Below are 25,159 nucleotides of genomic sequence, written 5' to 3'. Positions count from 1 at the left end.
GTGGCGGTAACGCGCTGTTCTTGTTGTTATTGACCAATAAATGACTAAAACTCCGGAAGAAGGAGAAGAAGAAGAATGCGATAACACCAGTCAACATGGCGTTCAGTTTTGGCGGCGCTACGAGTAACACGGCGGCAAGTATGGACGTTTTCTTTTCGTCAATTTGGGGAATATTTAGTGGGATTTGAAATATGGCTCACGTTTAATGTCAAAGCAACGTTTATTTGGTGCGTATACGTGGTAAAGAAACGCGAAGGCTCAACACTAAACTGCCGTTGAATTACCGTTGAACGATGGGGGGGAGGAGGAGGGGGAGGGGGGGCAATAAACGGGGGCTGCGCAGTTGTTTTTTTAATATTTCAGGAATGTAAACAATTGAACTATTTTTGTCATTTAACGTGATCACTTGCCTTCAAACGCCTCACTTTGTCTGAAAATCGCTAGTCCACCCCCCCCCCCCCCCTCACCCCCACACACACCCCCCACCCCACAGGTTAGTCGTTATGGTGGCGTTACCTCGGGATCGGATGAGCTTTGTTCAACTTGTGAACTCCAGCCTGTAACGTTAACTGTCATGACACTCTCCATGTGATCTTGTGAAGGCACGTCCGGGTTTTCCTTTGGTTCATTTGGTGCCAAGACCGCGGCATCAACAGCGTTTGGCTTCGGCCCCGCAGCCGCCGCCGCCACCACCACTGCCTCCTCCGGATTCGGCAGTAAGTGATCCACAAAGACTGGAGGCTCCTCTCCTCACTCGGTCACAGCTGGGGTTGGCTGCAGTGGTCCGCTGTTATTGGGCAAAACCCACCGGTGCTAGTTATTGTTGGGCCTCCCCCCCTCCCCTGGTCTACCAGCGTGATAGAGGGTCTCACCTGATCCCGCCATTGAACGTATGACGGGAAGTAGCTGTGTGCTCACACACATGTTGAAGGTTGGCACCTCAACCAGATGTGTATTTTACTTACCAGCCGGGTTTAAGGTGGAGTTCCTGTTTAGAGTTTCCTGTTGGTGCTCAGGTGAAGTGACGCGGTGGAGCAAGAGGAAGCGATAACCTTCAGTATTCCCAAGTTACCAGGCTTGATCAACATCAGCACCCGTGTACATTTTTGTGACCACGGGTGTATTATCCATTTCATCACGGACCAACTGGTTGTTCAGTACAGTATGTGCCCAGCTCGGCTTAAAAGCAATGCACTGCCTTGTGAGAAGCACCCCCACACCAACGTCACCCCCACCAACGTCGTGGCACTGATCCAAATCTGTCTCGCCCCCCCGTCCTGACGAAGTCTCTTCTCTTCCTCCGTTATTGTTGTTCCTTAATGGTGTCCGCTGTAGTTGAATTTAGATTATGGTTAAGCATTCGCAGAGAAACCTGTGCTCCAGTTTACGTGACAACCTGTTTGTTTTTCTGCTTTGTCTTCATAGCTCTTGCAGCCCCCGGTTTTGGGGCAGCCGCCACCACCACTGCTGCACCAGCCACAGGATTTAGCTTCGGCTCCACCAACACTGGTGAGATACACATTATGTGCAAAGCATGTAGCTTCTCTGTTGTTGTTTTCTTTTCTTTTTTTGGACCGGCCTCTTTTAAGGCACTTAACGACTGTTTTTACAATTAAGCACCAGGTCTGGTGTTGTGTCATTTAACCCCTCCATGTCATTCTCTCTCTCTCTCTCTCTCGCTGCCTGCCTGCTCTGGCTGCAGGATTTGGGGGGCTAGGAGCTGGAAACACCATGGCTGGTGGGTTTAGTTTTGGGGGGTTCGGTTTAAATGCCAACCCAGCAGCAGTCAGCTTTAATGTGGGGTGCTTTGGTACAGCAACCACCACTGGCACTGTTTTCAATTTTGGTAATAGCCTGGCTAGCACAGGTAGATGACCTTTGTGATTCAGTACAGTCTGTGTCTGTAAACGCACATTATCATCCATTTTTTCACATCTGTGTGGTGCAGTGATTTTTCATCTCACTTGGTGACTCACTTCATAAAACATGAAGCATTGCTGTACATTTGCATGGAGACAAAACAATGTTGAATTATGCACGCTTCTCATTTGATTGCTGTGGAAAGTCAGTACATTTTCACCTGTAAGTCAGAAGGACAATGCTAGATGTAGGTAAAATTATGATTTCCTTTTTTTATTAATAATCTTAAAAGTTTAGGCATGATTTTCCTCCTCTGCTATGTGGTGAATAGTCAGTAGTGACTTCATTGCCCTTTTTGTGTCACCTCTTTTATCACACTTGTCATGATTGGCTTTGTTTCTCAGGTGCATTTGGTGGCTTTGGAGCAACAACAACAACTGCTGCTGTGCCGGGGTCCACTTTTAGCTTTGCTGCCCCAGCCAACACCGCAGGTCAGTCATGGCCTTTTTCAAAAATTATTATTACTTTCACTCGACACAAACACAAGTGCTCCTTCTCTTTCCTGCAGTGATCCCTCTGAAAAGCTGCCAGCACACTTATCAAAGACTGCGGATTTAACTGGAGTTACTCAGTTGCATTTAAGTAGTTTATAGTTTCTCACTGTGTCGGCACATTCTTCTGTTTCAGGCGGCCTGTTTGGTAACGCGCAGAACAAAGGGTTTGGGTTCTCGTCTGGGCTCGGCACCGGGGCCGCCGCTGGGACGTCGGGATTTGGAACCGGATTAGGAACAACTGGCCTGGGTGGTTTCGGAGGCTTTAATATCCAGCCAACTCAACAGCAGCAAGGTGAGAGCTTATATTTCAAAATAATAGTTTCATCGTTTCCATGCAAAGATGAGAAAATGATGAACTGTAAAAGGCAGCCATGGGAGAACATTAAAACTGATATCTGTACTGTGTGACCAGTTATTTTTTTCTTTTTTCTGAAGCATCATCAAAAATGCACAATTGAGCTTACTTCTTTTGGTTGGAGAGTCAACCTGTCCCAGTGCCAGAAAAGTCTGTTTAGGGCCACCATACTGGAAGCAGCACATTACACATTATGTTTTTATTTTTCCATTTCAAAATCAAGTTCAGACCCAGTTATATCATATCACAGTTTTTGCACCGATTCAGAAATCTGGCTGGCTCGCACAATCTTTCAGCTTTACAAGCTGTGCTGTACACGTCCCACTGCTGCAGAGGGCGCCATCAACAAGCAAAAAGTTACAGATTCTAGCTTAAACATCATCAGTCCAGCAGTGTGAAGCCAAAGCTCAGCTATAAGGCTGTACCTTCAGTGTGTAAGGCTGAAAAATGCACATATTTTAAAATCTGGTTGTGGTTTTTTTTTTTTACAAAATAATAACCACAAAGTTGTTTGAGAAAATGTGACCGGTGACTTCACTTCTTGTTCTTCTTCCCCCTGTACAGGAGGCTTGTTCGGCCAGCAGGCCCAGCAGCAGGGACAGACTCAGCCCACCCACCTTTACCAGCAGGTCACTGCTCTGTCAGCTCCCACCTTGTTAGGAGATGAGCGCGACACCATCCTCGCCAAATGGAACCAACTCCAGGCTTACTGGGGCACCGGGAAGGGCTACTACAGCAACAACAACCCACCTGTGGACTTCACACAGGAGAACCCGTTCTGCCGGTTCAAGGTAATGGAGGATAGTTGGTAGAGTGGCTTGAACTGTTGGTGGGTTCATTGGAGTTTGAATATTAAATGGTAGTCGTCTGTGTGTGGTTTCTAGGCGGTGGGTTACAGCTGCGTTCCAATGAGCAAGGATGAGGATGGTTTAGTGGTCTTGGTTCTCATCAAAAAGGAAGCTGAAGTGCGAGCTCAGCAGCAGCATCTGGTTGAGTCGCTCCACAAAGTCCTGGGGAGCAACCAGACACTCACCGTCAATGTAGACGGTGTCAAAGCCCTGCCAAACGACCAGTATGTGTCTATAACGTGACAAACACACACACGCATGGTTACCTCATCTCCTTCAGAGCAGATTGTGTGGATCTGCAGAAGACCACGTTAGCTCTTCTTAATGTGTCCTCTCTCTTTCAGGACAGAGGTGATCATTTATGTGGTGGAGCGTTCTCCTAATGGCACCTCCAAGCGGATCCCGGCTACCACACTCTTCGGCTATCTGGAGCAGGCTAACGTTAAGCTCCAGCTCGCCCAGATCGGAGTGACCATGTCAGTCACGCGCACAGAGCTGTCTCCAGCGCAGCTCAAACAGCTGCTGCAAAATGCTCCCGCCGGTAAATAACGTCCACACGTACATGTTCGTTTCATCCTCTCTAAACTAAGCTGAGCTAAGCATGTTGTCTCCTCTCACCAGGAGTGGATCCCATCATTTGGGAGCAAGCTAAGGTGGACAATCCTGACCCAGAGAAGTAAGTTGGTTATGAATATATGTTGAAGAAGGCTAATGTGTCAATAATGTAGGACAGGGGAGAACAGTCCCATAAGACCTGGTTTTACATATTTATATCCAGTTCATGTATTGAGATTTTTCCTCTGCTTTGTAGCTTTTCATCAAATTGGATATCATCACTCATCATTTTTAAGTCCTATTATTCATGGCACACCTCCAATAGACTTCACAGTCAAAGGAAAATTGTGATCCATCCATTATCTATACCCGCTGGACCCTATCCCAGCTCACTTTGGGCGAAGGCAGAGTTCACCCTGGACAGGTCGCCAGCCAATCACAGGGCCGACACTTATAGACAGACGGAAACAAAGACCATTCACGCTCCCATTCACACCTAAGGGCAATTTGTAGAACCACCGATTAACCTGAGGTGCATGTTTTTGGCTGGTGGGAGGAAGCCGCAGTACCCGGAGAGAACCCACACTCAGGGAGAACATGTAAACTCCACACAGAAAGGCCCGGGGCCGGATTCGAATCCAGAACCTTTTCGCTGTGAGGCGACGATGCTAACCACTGCGCCGCCACCAAAAGTTGTGATAAGAATTATAAATTTTGTTTTCTTGTGAACAGTTAAAAAATACTCTATGATTTCAGTTTTTCCTCAAAACAAAATGCAACAGACAATATAGAAGAAGATAAACTTGAATGTTGAACAGTAAATTATTGTCATGTTTCCCCATTTGTAATAATATGTCTCATAAAAGCAGCACCGTCTGCCGCAGCCTGACTGAAAATATTGCCAAGATTTTATTTGGTGCCCTGAAGCCATATGAAAGTTAATTGTAACACCCTTTACTTTGCCAACTGATCTAGTTTGAGCACAACACTTGACACATCGAATGGCTTTGACAGTCTAAATTGACATTTATAAATATCGCAATAAAACTGCTTCTTAACCTTTTTAACTTTTGATTATTTTTTTTCCTTTCTTTCTCCAGGTTAATCCCAGTGCCCATGGTGGGGTTTAAAGAGCTGCTCCGCAGGCTGCAGATCCAGGAGCAGATGAATAAACAGCACCAGACCAGAGTGGATGTAAGTGGAAATAGTTGTTTGTAGTTTTAATTCTCTAAAGTTAGAAAAACATGACTGGATATGGGTGGCGAGCTGTCTGATAAAGAAATCGTGCAGCCGAGTCAAGGGCAGTACGCAGATGTGTAATTCATGCTAACTGCCAACAGTTTGTTTTCATCTGGAAATACCTTTAGACAATACAGCTGCACATATCAGTGTCGGGATTTGGAACTGTTTCATCAATATTTTTAGATGCCATATCTTAAAGTCAACAAGGTGAGAAAGTCTTCTTCACATTTACTGCCATGAGTTCTTTTTCTGTCAGTTTTCGCCACCTGCTTGGTTTGGATGAGGATATTCACAGATGCGTCACATAGGATTCAGCAGGATAAGATAACTCACTACTTGAGTTGCATGAACAGAAGAATAAGTAGATGAGTTTTTTGCAAGACATTTCCAAAATTGGACCACTTTCAGAAGTAACTGCCCAATATGACCAAGGAATGAAAAATAAAGCTTTTGAAATCCTCAAGAACAATCACTTGTCTGCTGAAACCGTATATCTGTTGCTGATGTTGTTGAGCAAAATATTAATAACAGACAAAAACGTAAAATGTAAGGATTGTTATGAGTTCGCATAAAAGAAAAAAAGACAGGTGAATTGCTCAACGTGTTGGAAATGTTCCTACTCCCTGGTTTTTACACACACATGTGGACTTGCAGATTATCTCCAATGACATCAGTGAACTGCAGAAGAACCAGGCGACCACGGTGGCCAAGATCGCCCAGTACAAGAGGAAGCTGATGGATCTTTCTCACAGGGTGCTACAGGTAGCTGCCTCACCTTTCTTAAGGCTTGTTTCAGACTCGCGGCCCTTTTTGATCATCTTACATCAAGTTGACTTGGTGATTTCGTGTTTTTTTTCCCGAAGTGTGTCGGCAGTATTTCTTAGTAAGACTGGAGCGTCGCTTACAACACAGAACGAGTCGGTGGGAATCAGTCACAAGTTTACATGTTTAATTTTTTCACGTAACGCTTCTGCGGGAATCGATGCTTAAAAAGTTGTGACCTGATCCCAGATATCATTCAAAGGCAGCAGGTTTGACTGCAAAAGGAATTTTTGGGGGATTGTTTTTTTTTTGGATAACACAAAGAAAATAACTAGAAATGGGTTTGATCCCTAGATCAGAGGACTGTTCTCCCTTTGAACCAAGGACGAGATAATGAAGCTGCTTCACAGGACCACAACCTGGATAACAAATATTGCATGTGTACTGTGTTTTGTTCAAATAAACCCTTTTAAAAAAAAACAACAGTGTTACCCACGTCTGGATGACCCAAAACATCACTTTAACGGCTTGACGAACCAGCAGTGTTAAATATTCGATCTCTGGAAACTGTTAACGTTGTTTGGATTCTCGCTTCTAAGAACAGTGAAGCGAATGTTTGATGAATGCCATCTGCATTTAATCCCGTTTAAATGAATGCCCTGGACCTGTCGGCATCTTTCCCTGCTGTGTTATTGATGCCTCAATCACTCTTCTGTATTTTTCTCTCCTCTAACTCCTCTGCGTCTGTGTTTTTTGGAAGGTGCTGATCAAACAGGAGATTCAAAGGAAAAGTGGATATGCCATCCAAGTAGACGAGGAGCATCTCAGAGTGCAGCTGGACACCATTCAGTCTGAACTGAATGCCCCCACACAGTTCAAGGCAAGTGTTTCTAAACTGTCGCGGCACAGAATAAAGAGCTCGTTTTTTCATGTGCTAATCTGAATAATTAGACTCGGTATAAAATGGCTTCACTGCAGGTGAACTTCTTTTGCACATTTAGAACCAATGTTTCTTAAGTTATTGTAATTGTTCTGTATATTTCTCAGTCAAATTCTGGTTGCGTTTGTGAATGAATGTTGTTGTGTGTTTGGCAGCTGTTAAAGATAAAAACTGCTCTCACAAATCCTGTTTATGTCGTCTTATCTTCCAGGGTCGGTTGAATGAATTAATGTCTCAAATCCGGATGCAGAACCACTTTGGAGCTGTGAGATCAGAGGAGCGCTACAGTGTCGATGCAGACCTTCTCAGAGAAATCAAACAAGTGAGAGTTGGCACTTTTACCTATTTATTTCCACAACTGTCTCCTGTTGTTCTTGGCCTTGTATCTATGAAGTGTCTGAGACTTACAGTATCCCGCTAAATTGAAGTAACCAGTTAGGAAGAGTTGAAAGTCATTTCTGAAGCTTCCTACACTGACTTGCAGCATGGAGAAAGACACGTTCAGGTGATATGCAGTCAAGTTTTCCTCCCAAGAAACTCGATCATGTGCGTTATCTTTGCGGAGCTGTCAGCGAGTCCTGACAGAATAATCACAGCTGCATTTTCCATGTCGCAAAAAGGGGACATTGTGAGAACTGTAGTTTCTGCAGAGATAGCATGTAATGTCCTCTGTGCCTTGCACAATGTCAGAAAGTATTCGGACTCTCTTTCGAGCTCCATTTAGTAGCGATTCCGAAATTCACAACTCCTCTGGAGCTCTCCTAAATATTGTCTGAGATGATTAAGATATTTAGATTCTTTTTACTGCTAGTTCTGAAAGACCGACCAAAACTATGCTGATCTGAAAATATAAAATAAAGTCACAGACCTCTGCATACACAGTTGTGGCTGGTCGAAACCACGACTCTTTTAACTAAAACACTGTTTGCTTATGTCCCACTTCCAGCACTTGAAACAGCAGCAGGATGGTTTAAGTCATTTGATCAGCGTCATCAAAGACGACTTGGAAGACATCAAACTCATAGAGCATGGGCTGAGCGACAGCGGACACATGAGAGGAGGCATCCTGAGCTGAGTCTACCCAACCAACACACACTCAGACCCTCAGAATCGGTCCTCTCAGCCAGACCAGTCAACAGCCTTTTTTCATGTAAATCTTGAAGTAATCTATTTCCTTTGACGCTGATCACAGGAGGGCTCTCTGAACATACGTGTTGAAAACATCAATCGAAGGCCTGTTTGCTCACTTCATCACCGTTTTAGCAGGTTTATCAATTGCCCCTCTATCCCACAATGACTGGTTAATCTGTGCTTTCTGCACTGATTCACACAGCTTAATGGAAAGACTCAACATTGTCTAATAATAGCTGGCTTCCTTATGTCCAATCAGATTATGGATATGAGACTGTTAATGTGACTGGCTTGTAAACAAGTTGTGAACTTGAGTGTGTGTTGTGGTTGAAAACACTGTAAATACATCTTTGTATTTCTTTTTTTATGCTGTTATGATATTAATAAATTTCCTTTAAATTGAAAACATGTTTTCATTGCATCTCTTCCATCTCGCAATACTGTCGGATGTTTTTCTGGGTGAACTGGGCCACTTTCTTTGCACGTCCATGTATATGTTTTTGATTTGAAGAGGTGTCATACATTTCCATTGTTGTGGTACTAATATGGGGCACCTGACATTCCCTGTTTAGCTCTTCAGACGAGCCTTTTCCAACATCTCATCAAAGTAGGGCTTGAGTTGATAGGATTTATGTCCTGGATTCACATCCCTATAAGGATGAGGCACTGATTGGCAGCTGAACTGATAAGGCAGCTTTCCAACAGATTATATCCCCTCATGCAGTAGGGTCACCCATATACCAAGGGTCTGACTTACACAATGTTATCAGAGCACAGGTAGGTAGTAGGTACTAGGTCTACTGAAATCAATATTTGTTTTTATACTAGACAATGAAGACAGTCAATTTTGATGTAAAAGATGTAGAGATTGTTCCACCATATGCTGGCGGTCTTCCCAGGACCTGTAAAGAAACTTGTTTGTAAAATAAGTGGAGTTCCCCTTTTAACTTTTTTCAGCCATTAAGTATAAAAGGACAAAAAAATAACATCACGTGTTGGATGTTTTAATGCACGAACTAAACTGGTAATAAGTTACACGTAATCTTGAAAATACAAAATATATAGAGAAGGTAAAAAAAAAATGTAAAAAGCTAAAAATCTAAGAGGTAGAAAACGTTACACCTGGATAATTATTAATAATGCACTCAGTTATAACCTACCCGTGTCATACGGCCAAGTACTACGAACCAGTCAGATTTCCATGAATGTGTATCCAGGTGAACGTGTCTACAAGACAGTTCTTGGTGTTCTCTATACAGCAGATCATCACGTGCAGCTACAGCTTCTGGTCCCGGCTCTCAGGTATGTGCAGAGAGGTCCACCAGACGGAAAGCCTCCATGAACTCGTTGATGTCGATGCTGCCGTCCTTGTTGAAATCGATGCTTTGGGCGAGGTCTGCGATGACTTCGTCGCTGATTTCCGTCTGAAGATGAGAGCTCAGGAGTTTCCAGGTCTGACGGAACTCCTCGAAAGAGATCAGACCTGGAGGAAGAGGTCGTTTTAAACGGGAAAATGTATAGCCTAGTGTGTTGAAAACCAGCTGGTGTTACAAGTGTTCAGCTGAGGAATTTCTCTACACAGTATCTGAAGAAAATAAAGAAACATCTGAGCAGTGAGGCCCCAAATGAGAGTTCACGTGCTTGCTGACCTGAGTGATCTGCGTCTATGATTCGGAAGATGGTTTCCAGGTTGGAGTGGTTTTTGTACATCGTCTCCAGGAGGCTGGTATCCGAGATCTGCTGGGAGAGATGGACATTATATATATATATTTCAAGGTGTAATAAATAACCAAAATGTTAATTATTTTACAACTATGTGTGCAAAACAAGATGAGAGGGGGGGAAAAAAATGAAAAACCTCTAGTTTGGACTCGGGGATGGAGAGCTCCTTTATCCAATTCTGGTAGTCCACCAGGCCACAGCGGGAGCTGCCAACAAGCTGAGGGCGCAGCACCCTCCAAGGTAGACCCAGCTTCAGTACCGTCTCTGTGGCACTGGCCCAGTGCCTCAGTGGGATCAGCCCTGAGACCCAAACAGGAAGATACAGGGGGAGTATTGTTCATGAATTCTTATTTTCAGCTGGTATTTCAAGTCTGTTTTTTCTTTGCTGAGTACCTGTGTTGTTTGGATCAAACACCCGGAAGGCACTGATGAGATCTGACTTGTGGACAAACAGCTGCTCCCTCAGAGATCGCAGAGCTGATCTCTCTGTCCAGCCAACACTGATAAAGAATAGAGAAAAGCCTCAGTTTCTCTTATTTTGGTTACATCTTGGAATCAAGGTTTAAACCTCCTAATCAAAAGCTTGAATCTTTTAACTGTGACTGGTGAAATCTTAATTAGACCTGCAGTGGATCTGAATGTTTTTAGTGCCTTTTCTTTCTTGTGTACCTTTGTCTCAGGGTGAGCTCTCTGCATGTCCTGCTGGCCTGATACTGGATGAAGTGAGGGACCAGATCGGAGCCCATTCTGATATAAGCTCCTCTGTTGCTGCCCTCCTCGTAGTAGTTCGACGCTGAAAATATAGTCAGCACCTGGAGGTCACAGAGGAAAGCCTTTATGTAAAGTACCTTTATGTAGAGTACCTTTCTTTCCTGTGTCTTGTGTGTCTCTGCTCACCCTGCGGTTGTGGCAGAATTCGTAGCCGTCCTGTTTGCACTCATGCGAGCGGATGAGGAGCTGGAGGTTGTGTCTGCCCAGCACCTCCTCGGTGACATCTGGGCCCCAGTAGCAGCCTCCGCCTCGCACCTCATTGGGCGTGCAGCCATTTTGGGGCATTGGGTCGCTCCACAACAGGTCCACTACCTGGATGGATGTATTAGTCATTGTAAAATATCTGTACCGTTAACCTACCCATTTGTATTAGAGAGAAACTACCAATATCCTTGATGTCACTTACTTGTTTCCATTCATCCTCATCAGTCTCTGCTTGTCCAAAGTCTGGGTCTGAGTCAGACTCTGTCTTCGTGTCTCCGTAGGACTGGTCGAAGCCGGCCAACCTGCGTCTCCTCTTCAGCTCGTCTTCCACCGACCAGCTCAGCTGACTGCTGACGGGCAGGTCGTGGAGAGAGCGGCGCGGAGGGTCGTTCCTCTGAGCCAGAGCCGAGCCGGGGTGAGTCAGAGAGAATACTCGACGCCTGCCTTCCTCTGGTCCTCCCGCTTCTCCGTTCCTGCTGTTCATTGTGTGCGTCTTGCTGCCGTTGACCGCTTGGTGGGTCATCTTCGGGGGCCTGAGGGCCGACACGTACTGCACACATTCAAAAACACACAGATTGGATACACATCTGGATTGGATTCACTTCCAGCAAAATACTCTGATTTAATTGAAGATGTTAGACGTGTCTTACTTTGTGTCTGTCCACTTTGGCTATCACGTTAAGGTCTGTTGTGTCGGAGATCCCTCCATGAACAACCAGCACCTTGTGATCGATCACTGTGGCCAGAGGCAGCCAGCTGAAGATCTTTTGGAGAAGCTTCAGGATCTTCTTGCCATGCACCTGCAGACATACGTACACTCTTTATATAGTTAGAAGGAAATTATAATTATGAAGTACAATATTCAGTTTGAATTTCACTATCGCTTAGGATGAAGTGTAATAAATTTGTTGATCGTGTGACATTTCATTCAGCTATGTAAGGATATTAACCTTACAGGAGCCGTCCACATTAACACAATGCTTACGTTTGATACTCTCATTACATTTTGCAGGATTTTCAAGATATTGAGTGCCGGATTTTTACTTTTTTCTTTTTTTATTGTGGTATTTTCCACTGTTACTTGTTGAAGACTTACCCTGTATTTTACCAAAATTTCTTTAGTGAAACCATATCTGGAGAAAAGACATAATGGTTAACCAGGTTAGTGAACACATCTGCTGAATATTTGTTTTTTATATAGATATATATGACTATATACTGTGACTTAATGGGAGAAACAGGCAGGATAATCCATTAATAGGCCTTTAAAAAGAAGAAAGCAGTCAGTAGACGAGTTTACCTGAGGTTTACGATGTGGTCCTCGTGGTTCCCTCGGTTCAGATGGACATCGTTGGGGTAGACGAGCAGGAACCCAAACAGGATGAGCAGAATCTCTAACGAGTTTTTGCCCCGATCCACGAAGTCTCCATTGAAGACGTACGGTTTCTCCGACGACGGCAAATCATTCTGGATAGGTTTAGTCCACGAGGTTATTTAAAGTGAACATACCTAAGTTAGATTATCTGAGAGTTTGATGTTTTCAATACCTTATAGAATATTAACAGCAGGTCTTCAAGGTGGCCGTGCAAGTCTCCTGGGAAAGAACGAATAAGGCATTAGTATTTGTAGTATTAGTATTTATGATAGTTGTGAGTGCACGTTGAATTTTAAGAGTGCATGGAAAATATGCTGTTGTGTACCGCATATTGTAATCTCTTTGGTGTGGCAGACAGAGACATGATTGATGTTTGGAAGAATTCTTAGAAGTCTCCAAGTCTCTCCAAGAATCTGCAGAACATATCGAGCATGGAGCTGCTACTGGGAAGAAAACAAGTATGAATAAACTGAGCGCTTTGGAAAAAGGCTCCCGGATATTTCTATTGTTTCGTCTCTGCTTTGAATATCTGCCTCTAGTGTGCTTCATGTGCCTACTTGTTTATGCTTAAAAGCCTCCACAAGCTTCGACACCCCGCAGAAGGTCATGGGGAAGGTCAGATGGGGGCCCGTGTAGCTGTCGGGTACTTCCATGCTCTTGTAGCAAAAATATCTTTCCCATTCTGTGTCCCGGCAGATTTCATTCTCACGAAAGATGTGAGATATTAAATTTCCTTTATTTAAGAGGAGAGAAGGAAAGACAGGCAGGTGGTTCAGTGCGGCGAAGGAAAGCCACTTTACGTTTATCAGCTGCAAGTAGACTTGGTGAGCTCAGATTAGCTCACTGTCAGTAAGATAATGAAACCTACGAGTGAATGAAACAGTTTTTGTTGAGAGTCACTGTCTTACTTTCACTGCTGGCCGGCGTGAAGTGGTCCATCAAGAAGCCAAAGAAATTGTACAGCTGCAGGGAGGGAAAAGATAACCTTGAACTAAAGACTCATTTGATTGATGTGTTATAGAAAATATGAATAATCAAGACTAAGGGTCTACAGCCGTGCTCTGTGTGAAAATGCTCACGTCGAACACTGACAATGCAGGTAGATGTTTACCGTCTTATTTAAAGTGACATTCTCTAAGATTTCTGTTTTTGTCTTTTTGGCAGCACTTGTGATGATAAGCGGTAATTCCCTTCACCTCCCAAAGGTCCATACAAAGCCCCCATTTGTGAAGGCAATCGTTTAGAAGGTCTGTCACTTAACACACAAGAAACAGACACTGTCTGTTATAATCAAAATCTTTGCTCACATGCTGACATTCAATAATCAGCACTGAACAGAAAGTACAGCTGATGCTAACAGGAGCGTTATCAGTTTTGTTGGTGTTTAGTCATGAAATAAATTATTAAACCTTTTGAAAATGTCACCTGATTATGGTGCTCTGATGATCCACCCTGCAGTGGTCAATGCAATTTTACTTTAAATGTCATTATGGATCAGCAGGATAAGTCAGAGGTTCACCAGAGTCCTAAGGTTTCACCCTCTGGGGGACCATGTAGCAATTCACCCAGTACTAAAAAAAAATGATGAGAATGCATGTATGAGATGACTAATATCCCTTCTATGTTCACGTACCATGACCTCACCTTGATCTGATCCTGCTCTCCTGCATATTCAATAGACTGGAAGATGTTCCACGTGCACCTGCGTCTCATCTCCAGCCGGGCAGCATACTGTCGGTACCAACGCTGAATCAGCAGAGCCGCTCTGATGGCTGAATAGAAGTTAAGTGGAGTTGAGACTCAGATTGCCGTACATCTATTTCAACAATTTGGGTGCTGGACAGTAACTGACAACTTCATCAGTCTGAAACTAACAAAGACACTTGCATTGTGTTTGCCACCAGTTTAGTAGATAGAGCCCAAAGACTTACCGGTGGCAGCTTCACAGGGTGCATGACATTTGGGTTGAAATTGCAAAAGAAACATATTTTTTAGACAGTTTTGAACACAAGCTTTAACAGGTAAAGATGAGGTGGACTAAAATAAAATTACCTGGGACTGAGATGCTCCCTAAAAAAACGACAGAAAAGACATGTTATAGTATTGCAGTAAAATCAGGAATTTATTTTAGAAATGTATTCACTGGAATCATTTTGATTAATAATGCACCTCTGTCACATTTCTTCAGCTGGGGTTCTGATTTTCTCATGCCACATCCCATGACCCTTTGCTGTTTTCACTGTCAGAGACAAAGGCAAAGATACTTTCATACAGTAGCCTTGGATATCTGACCTTGTCTGGGAATGGTACAATAATAGATCTCTCTATACAAAATAACACATTTTTCTATTATTTTTACAATTCCACACAGTAGATATATGGAATTTTTTTATTTTTTTTTTATAATCAATCATAAAAACTATCAAAAACAACGTAAAGAAATGAAAACAGTTTAGAGAATTCATTCTTATCCATTGTAATTACTGGATGTCAGCATGGCATAATTATAATTGCAAATTATGGCACCTACTTCAATGTATTAAACACTAAATCAGAATAATCCACAGCCAATTAAAAACAATATTACCAAAAACAGACTGGCCCAAAGGAAACTTACCTGCCACGTCACCTTTCTTTCATTACCGCCACTCACTTCTTCAGGCTCTTTAAAGAAACCTTTTCACTTCACCTATAAACCTTCCAGCAGCACTGTTACAGTTTTTTTTTTTAAAAAACAACATTATCTCTGAGACGTTTCCATTTCTGATACTCAGCAAAATGGTGAATATAATGTTGTATTTGGATGTCCCTTCTCGGCAGCTACACACTCTCAGCCATCATAAGAACCAACCGGCTAGAGCCAAGTGTCTCAGAGAGGCTCCTGTGATCACTTAATCAAAACAAGATGCAAGTGGATTAGGATTAAACCTTACTACAGCTGGCATCTACGCTGAATACAGACGTATGTCATCATTACTCATAATGACTCATAAGACAACAATCAGCATCAATACCATTACCAGTCACTTCCAGACTTGCCTTTAACCCCTCACTTGACTGGACGCTCTTATTCTCAGTAAATTCAGACATATTGTATTCCTAAATTAATTTACAAGTGGAGTAATGGAGGATAATCTTTAGAAACAGCTGTCTGATATTAAAAGCAGAAATTGTTTATTTGAATCCTCCATTCAAACAAAATGTTACTGCAAGGAAGCTGCACACACAGATGCTCACATGTAATTGATGTATTAACAATGTAGTAATAGATTAGCCAGCAGTACTTTTACTTTTGATACTATACGTTTATTTTACTATTAATAATTACTTGAATGCCGGTCTCCTACTTTAATTGTATTATTTTTACATTGCTGAATAGGTACTTTTTTTTTACTTAATTAAAAGATTTGGGTTCTTCTTCCACCATTGCGCACAGACTTGTTTACACTTTCTTAAAGAGAGTATCTTATACTTCTGTATCAGAAAATACTTGTTTGCACAGGAATGTAATTACTGTTTTGATGTTTTGATGTGGTAACAATCATGATTTCACACGTTAAATCTACAGAGGTGGGGTTTGTCTATTCTGAAAGTGTTCCAGCATCAAGAAGCCAAGACATACCGATAATTTAAGACTTGAGATTGACATTTTTACAGTTTTGTTGAGACCTGCAGAACATCTTTGGCAAGACGCTATCATGTAATTACGTTATGATGGGTCAAACTGCTCATAGAAAGGCGGGTTTACGAAGAATTTAGCATGAATGGCAGAAGTATTCTGGTCATTTTCATAAGTAAAAGTACCAATACAGCAATGTAGAAATATTTAATTACAAGTAAAAGCCTTGGTATTTAATGTCTATCAGCAAAATGTACATCACTGGTAAAAGTACTTATTAAATATAATATTGGGGGAGGCCAAGCAAAATAGTTGCCCTGGGGCCAATCACTATGATGTTGCATTCCTTTAGTGAATATACACATGTGTTTTCCACCACCGAGAGACGGAAATATACTTATTTTTTCCCTTTTAATCCCATATATACGAGCATACATATAGATTAATATATAAATATATATATAAGGGGGTACACTGAGTGATTAATGCATGCAAGAGTTTTCCTCTGTGCATGTCTTCATCGCAGGTAGAAAACCTACAGTGATGAGGTTGATCTTAACTTGTTCTTCTTGTCATGTTGTGTTAGCTGCAAAAGAAAGTATTGCAAGTCTTGTATCAGCTTGTACCAAGAATTCCTTTGGCAGTGTGGATGAATTATGGTTCGATATCCACTGCAGCAGATAAGTGAGATAAGATGTCCCTTTTGGACCTCATGAGAAAATTTGGCTGGTTCACAGTTCAGGTCTCGCTGAGGAATCCGAGGAGAAGAGCACCTAAGCAAATCTCGGACCCCCTGGCTCACACAATTCTAAACACTGCCAGGCTTTTTTTCCTGCTCTGGGCTATCAGATATTAACACCAGCTGCAGCACCCATTATTGCTTTGTGTTACACTCCTTCTTTCAAGATCCTGTCCTTGAAAAGTAACTGCGGGGATATTGTTACTACAGTGGCAGCCAAAAGTTTGGTCGATTTCTGTTACTGTGAATAGCTAAGCGAGTAAAAGATGAGCTGATTTGAATCAAACTAGTTATAGATGACGCATTTATTTGATATTTTACTTCATTTCCATCTTCTGCTGTTTCAAAATATCAAAAAAGGGCCTGAAGCCAAAGTTTGGGCGCACTGTGGTCATTATTTAGCAACACTCCCTTGTAACACAGCTTATAAAAGCTTTTTGTAACCAGCGATGAGTCTTTCAATTCTTGTCCGGCGATGGTCGCTCATTATTCCTTGTTGAAGGCTTCTACTTGCACGCACTTTCTTTTAAGGTCGATGATGTTAGGGTTGAGGATTATGAGGACCGTGCCAAAACCTTCAGCTTTTGCCTCTTGAGGTAGTCTATCGTGGATTGCAGTTGTAGAAGCGGTCCTCTTTTCATCTTTACTTTTCTTTTGCTTCCAGAATTTTTATTGTTGGGATAAGGTTCAAATAATTCGACATATTTTCAGTAGGTGGAACAAATTCCTACCAATTTTACACTCAGTATCCACTATATTAGGTGCACCTGCGCAGTCTAATGCAATCTGCTAAAACTGCTCTGCCATAAAGTGTAATTAGTATAATTGGATTCTAGGTGTGAGCACTAAGGTCAAAGTTAGTGATGATGTTGGACAGGAATGAATTGAAGAACTGAACAGTTGAAGCTCCATCTTGTGTCCTGGACAACGCGTGTTTTTTATAACCTGTATATGTTTTTGTCTGGTTCCTTCCCGCCTTTCCTTCCTGAATGTTTTCCTTCAGTCTTGGTCCGTCTTTCTTTTTCCCTTGAATCATCCTCCTTGTACTCTTTCACACAGAGCAGGGGACAAGACAACAATGTTAAGTATCTCAAGGTCACATTGAGTCACAAGGAGATAAAAACCCGGGTTCCCAGGCCCCGACAAACAATACCTACTGCAGCACCACTGTCTCATCACTTTTTTCGACTCCTCAAATAAGACCCACTGGACCAACCACAGTCTTTGTTGGCTGCCAGTCTGACTCGAAAGCCCTTCATCTTCAGAGTGACCATCCTGCTCATCCATCATGTCTTTTGCGGTCACTATCAGGGCAATCCTTCTGGGCTCCTCAATGGCAATTGCATTTGTCCTGCATCCATCCAAAGAGGAACACGCAGCCTTGGCTAATTCTCAACTTTCCCATCACAGGTCAGTACCACACTTGCTTGTGCAATAAACAAACTTTAACACAAATTGTAATAATTTTATGCACTTATGCAGTGTTTTTTTCAGTAACATTTATTTGTAGGGAACATTTAAATTCTTTAATTCTTAATAAGGTTCAAAATGTGAAATGCTTGTCAGATTAAATGTTGTGAGATCTGTGTTGAAGCATGTGCGGTAAGACCACTTGGGTTAAACCCTGGATTCTGTGATACATTCATGCAGTCTTAATGTTTTTTATTTTGAGAAAGATGTATAGATATATTACACATTGTTCCGTTCAAGCTTCAGTCGTAAAATCAATCACTTTGCAACACAAGATTTCTTTCACTTGACTCAGCCAAACAGCTTTAAAAGTGCTTCCACAGTTCACCTGGGTTTTGTGAGTGTGTGTTAATATCTGGCATGTATTGGGACAGAATAGTTAGCAACTAATTAACTTTTTTTCTTGATTGTAGTCTAAACAATAACTTCTTTTTTTTTTAATGCTGTGCAATGTCCAATATTTTGATGTCTACATTTTTCTAGTTTGTGCCATTTTTAAAAAAATTATTTGTCAATCTGTATGTGATGTTCAGGTGCCACTGTAATTCCTGGCAGTCCACCAGGAAGAGTCTCCTCGGCGCTCTCAACCTGCAGACTGAACCACGGCTCCCTGCTGGTGGCCTGGACAGTGTCCGAGAGCAGTGGACCAGAACCTTCAGCACCATTTCTCACAGAGCCAATCACACTGCAAGTAAGTGGAGTCCAAAATTAACAGAAACAACTGATCCCACACTTCTCCAGTCTTAAGTCTAATCATTAATAACAGCTGAAGTCTCACAGTGTCTTTTTCCATGTCCCTTCAGTTCCAGCAGTGTCCAGCTACCCTGCGTCACCTGAGAGTGGAGACAGCACCAGCCTGAAGTGCTTTTCCATGGCCTCTGAGATCTTCATGAAAGGTACACAACACTGTGTGTTTATGTTCATATGTACCAGCTGTTTTTTTGTTGAGTCTTTATTGCATATAGTAATCCATTGTTGTATTTTCCAGATCTGGGCTGGGACAGCTGGGTGATCCACCCCATGAGCCTCACCGTCGTTCACTGTGCACTCTGCAACTCTGCCACAAACACTGTGCAATGTCCATCTTCCCACTCCAGCGTCCAGGATGCCAACTCACATGTAACCACATTTTTATACAGTATATATATTTTTATTATATCTTGTACAGTATAAATACATAATAAATAACAAATTTGTTTATATATTTATAATGTCATTTTATTAGGAATTTACCTTCACTTTTCTATATCATATTTTGTTTTTGTTTTCCTCAGTAGTTCAAATGAAATTTTAATTATGTAGAATGTTTTTGTTCTAGTTTTGAACATCCCCCCTCCAGCATCCAATAGATGTTTGCATTTTATTTTCCGCCGTCAGGGAAAAATGTCTATTACATCATCAGTTTGTCTTCACTAAAATTTGACTACAATAAACTAAACTTTTTATCTGAGAAGAAAAATGTAAAAAATTCAGTTCAGTCCTTTGTTGCATCTTGTTGTGCAGTTTGTTCTGTATGAGCATCACAATGTGTGAACATGTCTGACTCCGCCTCTCTTCGTCCGTCTCCAGGACCAGGTGCCATGTTGTCAGCCCACCTCCCACGAAATGGTGCCCATCGTCTACATGGATGAATCCAGCACTACCGTCATTTCCTCTGTGCAGCTGACCCGCAGCTGTGGCTGCAGACCTGGAAGCATCCTGCAGTCCACTACAGAGTAGGCTGATGTTTGCTTTACTGCACTCAGTACGTGACATGAAACATCTGGCACATGCATAAAAGAATCCGTATATGCCAGCCTATCTTCTCTTACAAACACTTATGCTGTTTCTGTTGATAGTTTCTCTACCTTAGAGTCTTGCAGCGTGTATTCAGCACTGATTGTGGGAACCAAAGCAAAGTTTCTCTGAGAACTCAGTTTTGCATTCCTCTTACTCTGTTGGTACCGACAACACAAATTTGTTGAGCCAGTCAACCGTAAAACCAACCAATTCTTGTTTAAGTGGTAGAGCTGACATGACAATGATCACACATTTTTGTTCTCCAAATTTAAGCTACATTTACTGCATGTGTTGCAGTGTTTAATTACCGGTAACCAACAATCAAGCTCAACTCATTAAACAATGCATTTCTGTAGGTAAATTCAAGTTCTCAGTCACGAGTGCTGGAAAAAAAAAACTAAGTGAAGTGCAGCTGCCATTTATGTAATAAAACCTCCTGAGTACAGAGCACTATTTATAGCTGCTAACTGAGTGTTCCCTCCAAAAATGTGAAACTGTTCAGAGCCAGATCCTCTCACCAGAAGGTTGTCTCTTGTCTGATGTGTAAAACAACAATTTCTCTTTGAAAGAATTCAGTTTAATCTCAAAAGGCAAACTGAGATCAGTCAACTGAGGTTGTAAATTGTGTAATTTAAAACAAAAATTGATTATTTGATTATTTTGTTTTTGTAACTCCAGCTGATTCACATTTTTATTTTACAGCATTTTAGTGTCTGCTCTATTTTTTTTCTTACATATGAATACAAAATATTTTGCTTGATTTACATCATGTTATCCACGTGCCTTTTAATAGTTCCTGTTTTTTTTTTTTTTGACCATTTCTCATGATTGGAGAGAGTTCTCAGTTGTACATTTTTAATTTCTTCAGCAAATTTTTGGTTTATTATTTTGTTTTTTATTCACTTACTTTACAAAGTTACCTCACCGTTTAATTGTATTTAGAAGTATTTTTCACAAGTGTATCTTGTTTCTTCTTATCAAATTTAGATCAAATACAAATGATTTAATGTGTATTTGCTTTGCCATCTCAATCATTTGTACCAATATAATAATTTCTTGCTCTGAATTATTTTAATAAAAATGATTGACATCAATAGAGTTCTTACTTTCTGTTATTATTCCTCACAAGTTTCCTCACTTTGGATTAAGTGAGAAACCTATATTAAATCAAAACGCTCCTTGTGGCAACATGTCACGTGTTCCAGCCCACCACACAGTTACATGTTGAGTCTGGAGGGAGGGAAATAGCACATGAAGAAATGTTGGCACTCTACTCCAGATAACCAGATTCTGATGAGGGGAAGAGCGACATGTTGCGCACTTCTAACCAGCCTTCAAGGTTTTCAGTTGCTGTGCATGCATTTGTGCTTTTATGAGTCTTTTCCTGGCTGCAGGATTCTCAAGCTGTGAACTGTGAAAATCTGGGCCCTTAGCTCCACATTGCCAGCAGTTTTATTTTTTATCAGTACTAGACAACATGCCAGGACATATCGGTAATTGGGTGGTGTTTGGCATACTGTGTCCATTCCTGCTGTCTACTGGGGCCGCTGTATGTTCTGAGAAAGAGACACTGCTGAAGCCGATTCCCAGCACGGTGACACAACCAACGGACTGTTTGATGGAGTGCACTGGCATGACGTACATCAGAAAATTGCAACTTCAGGACAGTCATAATATAAGGCTTAAAGACTCCGCAGAAGGTAAGCAGCCACAAAGTGACATTTTCAACTCTAAATGGGTTTGTTGCAAAATTAAATCTGAAAATGTGTTCTAAAATAATCTCTCAGCTAAATGCTGAGACATCATCACTGGTTCTCTTTAATCCATCACTGCCTGACTGCCATAGACCTGTTTTATGTTGCACATGTAATCATCTGCTGTGTCGGCCTTCATTAACTAGTTTCTCTTCTCAGGAGACCTTGGGGAATACTGTTGGTCTACTGAGCTCAAGTGCACCATTGGAGAGAGTTTTCAGCATGCCTACGTGTTGTTGCCTGTGGACATATCTGCAGTTGGACGAGAACAGCTGGAGGTCAAAGCCACTGCCACCACACTGCACGTAGATAACAGCCACACCATAATAGCAGACAGCTGCGGACTCCGTTACGATGTCACACAGCACTTCATCACACAGGATACAGGGATGTCTTTCTGCATACAGGTTATTGTCCAGGAAGATGTCCTGAAGGACAGATTTCTTAAATGTCCTCCCTACCTTGTTACCTTCTGGCAGAGAAATCCAAATCAGTCCAACCAACAAGGTGGTGGATAAACTATTGGTGGTAGAAGTAGTTGTTTGACATGAAGCTTATTTTAAGCAATATATTAAGCTGCAACGAATGATGATTTTCATCATGGAATGTAATTTTGTTGACGTTTTCATTAACTGATTTATTCATTAGAGGGAAATGTCCATCACAAATACCACTACCACAAATATTTTGTTGTTGTTGTTTTATTTGTTGTGTTTTTTGTTTTTTTGTTCCCAGAATCTTCTTCATAAAGGCAGGATATCATTCTCTACAAATATTCTGAAAATATTTTGTGTTGACATTCTTAACATGTTTTTCATAACATTCTCTAATCCTCAAAAAGGGTTTTTTTTTTTTTTAATGCTCACAGAATGTTATTATTTAATAGGACAACATACTTTAAAAACACTATGCAAATGTTTTCTGGTAATATTTGTGAAATGTTGGTTGAACGTTTCAGACTGTTTTAGAGAACGCTATGCTACCTTTTAAGAAAAACATCCTGGGAACAACAACAAAAATAATAATAATAATGTCCCACTGAATATTTCTGAAATATTGCATCATTTCTGGCCGAGTAGTTTGTCCAACTGACAGTGCAAAAAGCGAAGAAGCTGGAATCATGAAATGTTTTGGCAATTTTACAGGGAAATTAACTTAAAAGGTCAAAAGCATCTCCCTCTGAATTGTCGTGAAACAGAAGTAAAATGTAAAATCAATTGGAAACATTTATTAAAGGTTTTTAATTTCATACTTAGGTACAGCACTTGAGTAAAACAGCATAAAAATGTAGGGCAGACAGTAAGAGTTATTTATCTTTGTGTAAATCATTCATAACTAATGCCTGGTCAGTAAAGATCAATTAATGTAATAGTTACATTCCTAAAAACTTTTATTTTTTCTCTAGTGCACTTTCCTCACATGCAACTGCATACCTAAGCTGAATAGTCAACACGTGTGCTTTCAATCATCAAAGTATGTAGTACAATAACCGCTGCAGCAGCCATCTGACGGCAACAGTTATTGTTTATTTAGACAAAAGACATTTTTTTAACTTTTTGAAATCACTGTTTAAGGTATAGATTCATGTTTTGGTTTTTGGTTTTTTTTTTCCCAGAAAGGAACCTCTGCACATATGATACGAATTTCGAATCATAAATATGCTAAACGTAAATTTTATTATGGTACGGTTTTCTGTTTTATGGGACATTTCCAAATATATAATAAGCCATCTTTAGATTTGATTTATGTGACTTTAAACCTTCTGTTGTTGTTTTTGCTGTGAGGGTCTTTGATGGCCATTAGAAGGGATCACTTGGCATGTATCCTTTGTTGTTACTTTGTTGAGTAAAAGATATTTCTTGGTCCCTGCTGGATTTTTTTTCCGATGCAACAAGAAACTGTTAAATGAAGAATGTTATAATTGTATTGTTATGTCTTGATATTGATGGTTATATATGTTTATGGTAATATTAAAACATTTTCTTTTCCTTTAACGGTCACATGGTTATTGTGCTTAAGTGTATGAACATTTTTAGAATAAGATATTGTTGTAACTATGAATTGAACTTGAACCCAGTTCTTATTATGATTAATTGTAAAAACAGAAGAAGCATATACTGTAGTATTTGGATAAATACTACGGTGTTTAAATACTCCTATTGCAGCACTCTAAACAGAGTGTGTATTATGTGTTTGTCATATTACTTCAAACATGTGCAGCATCTCAGTATGTTATAATCTGGTTATTATATGATCATTTTCTCAGAACACATTTCATTGATCGCTGGCTGTGTGGTCAAAATCTATTAATTGTATTCAAATACTACGAAATAAATCATTTAGTGGCACCTACCAGGTATCACCTGCCGATCAACCACTGGATGGCAGGCTTGTTACAGGGGATCATTCGAGTCTGTTTGTGTTGAGTAAAATGAATCTTTTTCCTGTGGTGCAACGTAAAAACTAAAATGACAAGTTGTGTTTTATAGTAATTGATTAATACACAAAACACAGAACTAAACTGTTGTGTGTCTTTGTTCAATAACTACAATGGCAGCTTCAAGTAGGCCAACATTTCTTCCGACATTCCTTCTATAATATTTTCAAAAATTGTTTCACAAGGTTTCAGGTCTGTCATAACACAATCGTCAGGTGCCCTTATTAGCATTGAGAGTGATTTTGACCTGCTGTAATCATTCCTCCTGTTCATAACAGACATTAAAAGATGTCTTCTTACATCAAAAGGCTCTAACTTTTACTTACAGACACTCGATCTGACGAGGCTGGACTACTGAAGCTCATATAAACCTCTGAAGGAACTCTTGGATTACATTTCAGAGAGTCATGGATTTTATCCCCAATCACTTAGAGTACAATAAGAAAGCCTTTTAATGACCAGTATTAACGCGGAGTGGAATGATTACAGCAGCAAAGCACAGAGACACTCATCCTCTGTTTTAAGACAGACTTTACCCTTTTAAAAAAATCATTTGGATCTCATAGTATCTTATCATTTTGTATGGTGGTATATGTCTACGATATTAAGGCAGTGCATCTATTCAGGCCTAAATGAAGGAAGCTGGTGTTGGTGTTCTCTGTTGGCAGGCGACCATTAGCAGTAAAACATAATCGCTTTGGATGAGTGTCCAGTAATAGACCTTTCTCATCTTGAGCTCAGGCCTGTATTAAAATATACACGTGTCTGAGTCCACATTGCTGGATTTTCAACTCTGTGGCACTTCATCGGCATATTCTTGTTTAGTTGGAAAGCTCTGAAACCCGCAGGAGACATCAGGACTGCAGCCAGTTTTGGCTCGGTCACCCAAACCTCTCACTAAGGTGACAGGAGATTTTAATTTCTGATTCAGTGTTTCTCAGGACAGTGAATCTCTTCCAGCACTATCAGTCTTGTTTTTTTTTTTAATTGTGATGAACACAAACACAAAATGCAGGACAGAGAAGATGATTTAGGTAGACTA

The 25,159-nt window shown here is 41.1% G+C and overlaps 3 protein-coding genes and 1 long non-coding RNA gene across 8 annotated transcripts; 3 read left to right on the top strand and 1 right to left on the bottom strand.

Annotated features, from left to right (window-relative positions):
• The first annotated feature begins 73 nt into the window (after positions 1–73).
• Positions 74–8,653, top strand: nup54 (nucleoporin 54). 5 transcript variants are annotated; one of them, XM_069722973.1, is made up of 15 exons: positions 88–138; positions 603–716; positions 1,426–1,509; positions 1,703–1,738; positions 2,265–2,351; positions 2,548–2,706; positions 3,334–3,560; positions 3,654–3,841; positions 3,962–4,158; positions 4,239–4,293; positions 5,273–5,366; positions 6,069–6,176; positions 6,937–7,056; positions 7,328–7,438; positions 8,063–8,653. In XM_069722973.1, the coding sequence occupies exons 1-15, from the start codon at positions 96–98 to the stop codon at positions 8,189–8,191; spliced, it is 1,752 nt and encodes a 583-aa protein (XP_069579074.1). In that variant the 5' UTR covers positions 88–95; the 3' UTR covers positions 8,192–8,653. The 5 variants fall into 5 exon arrangements, with proteins under 5 accessions (XP_069579073.1, XP_069579076.1, XP_069579074.1 ...); XM_069722971.1 differs by having other exon boundaries at positions 1,703–1,867; XM_069722972.1 differs by lacking the exon at positions 603–716 and having other exon boundaries at positions 74–138; positions 1,703–1,867.
• Positions 8,654–9,545: 892 nt separating this feature from the next.
• LOC138635481 (serine/threonine-protein phosphatase with EF-hands 2-like) lies at positions 9,546–14,540 on the bottom strand. The gene is made up of 16 exons (XM_069722968.1): positions 14,489–14,540; positions 13,964–14,091; positions 13,228–13,282; positions 12,877–13,052; positions 12,645–12,759; positions 12,492–12,538; positions 12,245–12,411; positions 12,041–12,077; positions 11,595–11,744; positions 11,147–11,494; positions 10,867–11,052; positions 10,639–10,781; positions 10,363–10,469; positions 10,106–10,269; positions 9,897–9,984; positions 9,546–9,730 (listed from the first exon to the last, which is right to left on the bottom strand). The coding sequence occupies exons 1-16, from the start codon at positions 14,538–14,540 to the stop codon at positions 9,546–9,548; spliced, it is 2,148 nt and encodes a 715-aa protein (XP_069579069.1).
• Positions 14,541–17,965: 3,425 nt separating this feature from the next.
• On the top strand, positions 17,966–19,866 carry gsdf (gonadal somatic cell derived factor). The gene is made up of 5 exons (XM_069722969.1): positions 17,966–18,087; positions 18,681–18,838; positions 18,951–19,043; positions 19,136–19,266; positions 19,717–19,866. The coding sequence occupies exons 1-5, from the start codon at positions 17,966–17,968 to the stop codon at positions 19,864–19,866; spliced, it is 654 nt and encodes a 217-aa protein (XP_069579070.1).
• Positions 19,867–21,239: 1,373 nt separating this feature from the next.
• On the top strand, positions 21,240–23,674 carry LOC138635478 (uncharacterized). The gene is made up of 2 exons (XR_011312139.1): positions 21,240–21,626; positions 21,840–23,674. It is a non-coding gene; the product is annotated as an uncharacterized lncRNA (long non-coding RNA).
• The last annotated feature ends 1,485 nt before the right edge of the window (positions 23,675–25,159 follow it).

The sequence above is a fragment of the Brachyistius frenatus genome, unplaced genomic scaffold (genome assembly GCF_029030835.1).
Source record: "Brachyistius frenatus isolate BFR_SWC_R1_liver_20210118 unplaced genomic scaffold, ASM2903083v1 Contig_310, whole genome shotgun sequence".
NCBI classification, from domain to species: domain Eukaryota; kingdom Metazoa; phylum Chordata; class Actinopteri; family Embiotocidae; genus Brachyistius; species Brachyistius frenatus.
The sequence above is the reverse complement of the archived record's forward strand: the minus strand, read 5'-3'. Positions and strand labels throughout refer to the sequence as shown.

What these genes read in the sequence shown, in the direction of transcription:
- LOC138635481 (XM_069722968.1), bottom strand. Translation starts at nt 14,540, where the DNA reads ATGGGATGTGGCATGAGAAAATCAGAACCCCAGCTGAAGAAATGTGAC. An exon ending in AATTCTGCCACAACCGCAGG is followed by an intron (nt 10,782 to 10,866) that starts GTGAGCAGAGAC and finishes TGTGACCTCCAG; the next exon opens with GTGCTGACTATATTTTCAGC. An exon ending in GTTTGATCCAAACAACACAG is followed by an intron (nt 10,270 to 10,362) that starts GTACTCAGCAAA and finishes TTTGGGTCTCAG; the next exon opens with GGCTGATCCCACTGAGGCAC.
- gsdf (XM_069722969.1), top strand. Translation starts at nt 17,966, where the DNA reads ATGTCTTTTGCGGTCACTATCAGGGCAATCCTTCTGGGCTCCTCAATG. An exon ending in CAGAGCCAATCACACTGCAA is followed by an intron (nt 18,839 to 18,950) that starts GTAAGTGGAGTC and finishes ATGTCCCTTCAG; the next exon opens with TTCCAGCAGTGTCCAGCTAC. An exon ending in CTCTGAGATCTTCATGAAAG is followed by an intron (nt 19,044 to 19,135) that starts GTACACAACACT and finishes TGTATTTTCCAG; the next exon opens with ATCTGGGCTGGGACAGCTGG.
- nup54 (XM_069722971.1), top strand. Translation starts at nt 96, where the DNA reads ATGGCGTTCAGTTTTGGCGGCGCTACGAGTAACACGGCGGCAA. An exon ending in TACGAGTAACACGGCGGCAA is followed by an intron (nt 139 to 602) that starts GTATGGACGTTT and finishes GATCTTGTGAAG; the next exon opens with GCACGTCCGGGTTTTCCTTT. An exon ending in TTCTCAGAGAAATCAAACAA is followed by an intron (nt 7,439 to 8,062) that starts GTGAGAGTTGGC and finishes TCCCACTTCCAG; the next exon opens with CACTTGAAACAGCAGCAGGA.